The sequence below is a fragment of the Euleptes europaea genome, chromosome 15 (assembly GCF_029931775.1).
Source record: "Euleptes europaea isolate rEulEur1 chromosome 15, rEulEur1.hap1, whole genome shotgun sequence".
Lineage (NCBI taxonomy): Eukaryota > Metazoa > Chordata > Lepidosauria > Squamata > Sphaerodactylidae > Euleptes > Euleptes europaea.
The window spans coordinates 4523335-4529384 of record NC_079326.1 but is presented as its reverse complement, the minus strand read 5'-3'; the positions used below and the strand labels follow the sequence as shown (position 1 = coordinate 4529384).

The 6050-nt window shown below is 43.2% G+C and overlaps 1 protein-coding gene across 1 annotated transcript; it reads left to right on the top strand.

Annotated features, from left to right (window-relative positions):
- Positions 1 to 283: 283 nt before the first annotated feature.
- RPL37A (ribosomal protein L37a) lies at positions 284 to 5604 on the top strand. Its single transcript, XM_056861491.1, has 4 exons — positions 284 to 371; positions 2246 to 2374; positions 4680 to 4762; positions 5530 to 5604. The coding sequence occupies exons 1-4, from the start codon at positions 369 to 371 to the stop codon at positions 5591 to 5593; spliced, it is 279 nt and encodes a 92-aa protein (XP_056717469.1). The 5' UTR covers positions 284 to 368; the 3' UTR covers positions 5594 to 5604.
- The last annotated feature ends 446 nt before the right edge of the window (positions 5605 to 6050 follow it).

Genomic DNA, 6050 nt, shown 5'->3' with positions numbered 1-6050 from the left:
AGCGTGAAAAGATCTCCCGCTTCACTCCGTAGGTCTTAAAAACAAATTAATTTTGGCCGAAATGCCGACTTCCCTCCATCCTAATACATTTCAGATGCAAAAGGGACAAGAAGGCGTGAGGATGCGACGTCGCTGAACCCCACGGCTGTGCCTTGCAATTCTTCCGCGGCGACCACTAACCAGAGCGAAGCTGCCGCAGGGAACCATAGAGCCAGACTCTCTCTACGCCTGCACAGACTTCCTCGGACGGCTCTAGGGTTACACCACGTGCCTTTCCTCTTCCGTTTCCGCGAGGGGCAAAGCGGGTTGGCGTTGCGCGTGCGCAGTGAGTACTTCCTTCTGTTTCTGCGGCCTGTAGCGGTGGCAAGATGGTGAGTGCGGCTCCTCTCCCCTTTCCCGGTTTATCCTTCGCAATCCTCCTCGGGGTTTGTTTCTACCGTACTGGCGTCGTTCCGGAGTGGAGCAACGAGGCCCGAGCTATCTGGCGAGCTGGATATTGAGAGTATCTCGGGCTGGGCACGAGTAAGGCTCTGGGGCAGGCGAAGAACCGTTTGGATTCAGCTCGCGGGAGGGCCCGGACGGCCATCGGCCCCTGGGACGTGAGAGGCGCTTCCTGGCGGTGCGGGATGCTTGTCTTTCTCCTCCATTTCGCCGGTTTTGGTGGCCCTGGAGGTTCAGATCTTGCCCCTAACACGAATTCATTAGGTGGTCTTAGGTAATCTGGTTGCTTTCGCCTCTCATTTACAAGCCAGACACTACTGGTAGTTGCATTTGCCAGCCTCCCCCACCCCCACCCCAGCATGGCAGACTTTTTATGAGGATCACCCAAAATAGCGAAACGGGGTGCTAGAATTTTTCAGAACCCTTAATCTGACTGAATTTTTTTTTAAAAAAACCCTCCCCAAAATAAGGTTGGACAGGAAAAATAACTAGTTTGATTTAAGGGTCTTCTGCCTGCTCCTTGTGTAAAGTGGTCTGTAGACTTGGACATACATCTGCAGTATGAAAACAGTAGCATTGTCCTACCATACAGAGTTATAAAGATTGCAAAGTAATGCACGGATTATTTTAAACACAGAAAGCACTACACAAATGCTGGGTCATAAATCATGTTTTTAAATGCTGGTATCCCATCTTTCTCCAAAGTGGTGTACACTGCTAATTTTTTTTGAAACATTTTCCTTCTCCATTTGAAATTTACAGTTTGGCAGTGTATAGTTCAGGGTTCAATGGTTGTCTGTATTTTAGACCTTGATAGCAAGGGGTGCAGGAATCGTTGCACCTCTGGGACATTTTAAAAGCTGATGGAATCTCTTCACTGGTAAATGTCACTTCTGTTGACTTTAAATAACTGGGTAAAGACTGTGTAGCTGTCCTTGGTTTCTTCATTCCTTATCTTTTCCCTCAATCTCAAGTTCTTATTCTAGGGATATGTGTGTTTAATCTTCTTAATTCTTGTAATGAGGGGGAAATGTATAGTGCATATGAATAATCACGGTAAGTTATCAGAGTGCCTTTCCCCAATTCATATCCTGGGAAATGTTTCCATCTATGCTTCAGGCAGAATTTTCAGTAGTCCACTCTTATGTTTGTGGAGTTCTCCAGCTTGCAATCTGTATCAAGATTATTTGGGACAACATATGTGTCAGTTTTATGCTACCAGTATTACTCCATAAGTTCTATGATCCTATTTGAATTGTTGGGAATTCAATTTTAGTAACATCTGACCAGGCCAAACTTTGCCCTTTTGTGAGTTTCTCTGTTAATAGCATATCAAACTTTTTTAGAAGGGGGAAGGTCTTGTGTCTGCATACTCTAGGTTGGGAAATTCCTGGAGATTTGGGGGTGGGAGCCTAGGTAGGGGAAGGACCTCAGTAGGGTATAATGCCATAGTCCAGTATAATACCTCCAAATCAGAGAGTAGAGATAAGCTGTAATTCTGGGAGATCTCCAGGCCCCACCTGGAGTTTGGAAGTTCTTTACATATGGGGCTGCTTAGCATTACTCCTACATATAGGGATTACTCTGTGACACCTGTCGGTGGGAGTTGGGAAGGAGTTACGGAATATTGGATAATAGTGTCTTCTGGGATAAGAGGGATTGCATAAAAACACCAGCTGGTGTAATTGATAGTTTTCTGGACTCAAGCTGGAGAGACCTGAACCTAAGGTATGTGGCTGTAGATAGATGATAATAACTTTCTAAGAAGGAAAATTAAAAGTTCTTTGTTCTCTTACTGTAATAGGCCAAGCGCACCAAGAAAGTTGGCATTGTGGGTAAATATGGTACCCGATATGGAGCTTCCCTGAGGAAGATGGTGAAGAAGATTGAAATTAGCCAGCATGCCAAATACACCTGCTCCTTCTGTGGCAAGGTGAGAACCTCCTTTGCTTCTAGGAGTCTTCCATCTGTGGAGGATTGCAGGAGCCGTTCCTTTCTGTTGAGAGTCGGTCTGTTTGTACATCTTTAGAGCATGATAGTTCTGTCCATTTTGATATTGTAGGGCGAAAATGACTGTTCTAATTCTCTGTGCTTTAATCATGCCCTAGCATTGGTTGCAAATTTGCATTCACTGCGTTAGCACAGGATTGAAAACATACTTCCATTTCTGATGAAACTTACATGTGATCATAAAGAGAAATTTGGTTTTGAAATCACTTCGTTTATCGACTCAGAATCCAAGGAATGTATTAAAGTTGGCTCTGGTAATATTTTAGTGACCAAGCATATTTCTGCTAGTGAATGCACTACTACAGGACTTATTCGTGAAAACCTGTATCGTGGAGTATGCTTTCAGAACCAATGTATCATACTCATATAATGTGTGAACAAAAAAACAAAAAAAACGCACCTTGAGCAGCAAATGCCAGTTAAAAAATAAGGATGTTCATTCATTGGCTCAGTAAGTTTGTAGGAAATTATAGTCCTTGAAAGGTTGTCCCCAAACCAATTTTATTTACTGTCAGCATTCCAGTTAACCTTCACCATTTTACTTTTTTCTGTTGCTTAATTATCTGCTCAAGCAGGTTTTTAAGAATTATTTGTATTTTTGTTGTAACTATTTCAGCGTGCATGCTTTTCTTTAAAGATTGTTTGACAACATTGTTTTTGTCCAATTCTTGTGGGGGTTATAATAGTTTATTTCTTTACTTAGGCACTTCTTGCTGCAATTTTTTATTCTGCCCACTGGAAAAGTGTAGTAAAATGAAAACAGTGGAGTAAGGATTATAAAAACAGTCCATACAAAGAGACATCGAATATAAACTATAAAGCAAAGTATTATCATGGATATCAGCTGCATAATCCATTTTGAGTCGCAGTGAGGATGTGTGTGTGTGTAAAGCGCCGTCAAGTCGCAGCCGACTTATGGCGACCCCTTTTGGGGGGTTTTCATGGCAAGAGACTAATAGGTGGTTTGCCAGTGCCTTCCTCTGCACAGCAACCCTGGTATTCCTTGGTGGTCTCCCATCCAGATACTAACCAGGGCTGACCCTGCTTAGCTTCTGAGGAGATCAGGCTAGCCTGGGCCATCCATGTCAGGGCAGGTGGATGTATAAATACAGTAAAAATAAATATTCAGGAAGACTGTGGCTGTCTTTTCCCTACAGAAGATAATTCACAGTGGGTAGCCGTGTTAGTCTGTCTGCAGTAGTAGAAAAGGGCCAGAGTCCAGTAGCATCTTAAAGACTAACAAAAATATTTTCTGGTAGGGTATGAGCTTTCGTGAGCCACAGCTCACTTCTTCATACCCTACCAGAAAATATTTTTGTTAGTCTTCAAGGTGCTACTGGACTCTTGCCCTTTTCCCTACAGCACAGACAAAACCTAATCTGAAAGGTGACAGTTCTTTTTGGATCACCTTCTTGTAAATGTCAAGCAGTCTCATAAGCTGTTACTATGGAAATGGACACACAACCCTGCTTAGCTGTTGCAATTGCCACTGCTGCAGGGCTGCCTCCTGTGCTTAATGGTCTGGGCTTAGGGCAGTCTGGGCACCTGCTTACTGTATCAAAAACTGCTTAGTATGTGTGGTGCTGGTCATACATTGATTCACACTGATTTATATGTGGAGGGACAGGAATATCTCAGGGACCATCTCCCATATGTTCCTGCCCTGGAGTTAAGATCACAGGGAGAGGGTCCTCCTGACTGTCCCACTGGTCAAATAAGCTCATCGGGCACACTATAGAGAGCCTTTCTGGTGGCAGCCCCCAAAATTATGGAACAACCCCGAGGGAGATGCATCTGGCCCCCTTGCTTTCTGTCTTCAGGAGGCAGTTGAAGACAGTTTTATTTAAGACTACGTTTCTGGTGGCAGCCCCCAAAATTATGGAACAACCCCCCGAGGGAGATGCATCTGGCCCCCTTGCTTTCTGTCTTCAGGAGGCAGCTGAAGACAGTTTTATTTAAGACTACATTTGACTAATTGAGTTTTTATTTATTGGCAGTCCTAATTGTGATTTTAAACTGCCCTCTTTTTATAACTTGTTTTATAACTTGTTTTATTTATACTGTAAGTCGCCTTGAGTGCTGCAAGGTAGAAATAAATAAAATAACTTATGAGTGTGCGCTAATGTGATTCTAATGTTGGATTGTGCCATGATGGGTCACATATAAAATGCTATAAAAGTGATGTAGTTTATGTTCTTAGGTGAATAAGTGATGTATCTTTCTTATAGACCAAAATGAAGAGGAAAGCTGTGGGTATCTGGCATTGTGGATCTTGCATGAAAACAGTGGCTGGTGGTGCCTGGACATACAAGTAAGGAGTATTACCAGTGTTTTGTTGTGGTGGGGTGGGGATGCCTTTTTTCAGTCTTATTGTCTGATAGTGGATGGTTTCTTGGTGTAATGTGGAATCTTGATGATCTTATGATGGATGTTGTCTCCCCAAATTTCCACCCATGCGGGTATGAAGAAACATTTGAAAATCAATCTAACTGGTGCTTGTGGAAGGAAATGGGAGGTGGAGGAAACAGAGCATCAGTATCTTCCCCATAGACCTCTAAATGCTTCTGCTCTGTTCTTTTTTATTCCTGTCTTCGTCAAAAAAGCAACAGACATTGCAAAGAGTTAGTTCTGTTAGTACTGTTCAAAGTTCATTGAAGGCCATCAGAGGCAGGGAAGGCTAATGCAAGGGACTCCTTCACTGTTCCTGGAGTCTCTTCTAGTTGAGCGTCCCCCTCCCTACAGCTCGCAGAAGTCATCAGTGAAGCCTGGGGGGGGGGCAGCCAAACACTGTCCCTTGTTCTCCAGCTGAATCCCACTCCCACCCCTAACTGCAATGTCAAAGAATGTTTGCCTAATTACTGTAAACACCAAGTTTTGGCTGCAGGCAGAATAAAAACAAAAATCTTAAATGCAGATTAAGTTAATCCATACACATTTTATGCAGTTCCATTGACATTTTCAGGTGTGCTGAATAGAACTTGAAAAACTTGACTAACTTATTCAAAAATTACTTAAAATATGCACAGGTTGTTAAGTATGCCTCCTTTGGTGTACCAATTATACTTCTGTTTCTTCCAGCACTACTTCAGCGGTGACAGTGAAATCTGCCATCCGAAGACTGAAGGAGTTAAAAGACCAGTAGAAACCTCTTCTGACGCTGTCTTATGTTCCTCTTCCAGTTTCTTAATCCATTGTTGTTGTTTGTCAATTAAAGGTGGTTGTGAATCTGGATTCTGTTTCTGTTTTATGTACAAATGTTTAATTGTACAGCATTTCTTTCATTTTTGTATTAGTTGCCAAAAAGGTCCAAAAAAGTCTCTGGGTTGAGAGCCAGCATGGTGTAGTGGTTTGGAGCGGTGGCCTCTAATCTGGAGAACCGGGTTTGATTCCCCACTCCTTCACATAAGCGGCAGATGCTAATCTGGTGAACTGGGTTGGCTTCCTCACTCGCCCACATGAAGCCAGCTGGATGACTTTGGGCTAGTCACACTCTCTCAGCCCCACCTACCTTACAGAGTGTTGTGGGGAGGGGAAGGGAAAAGGTGATTGTAAGCCTGTTCGATTCTTCCTTAAGTGGTAGAGAAAGTCGGCATGTAAAA

What these genes read in the sequence shown, in the direction of transcription:
- RPL37A (XM_056861491.1), top strand. An exon ending in CCTGCTCCTTCTGTGGCAAG is followed by an intron (nt 2,375 to 4,679) that starts GTGAGAACCTCC and finishes TCTTTCTTATAG; the next exon opens with ACCAAAATGAAGAGGAAAGC. An exon ending in GGTGGTGCCTGGACATACAA is followed by an intron (nt 4,763 to 5,529) that starts GTAAGGAGTATT and finishes TGTTTCTTCCAG; the next exon opens with CACTACTTCAGCGGTGACAG.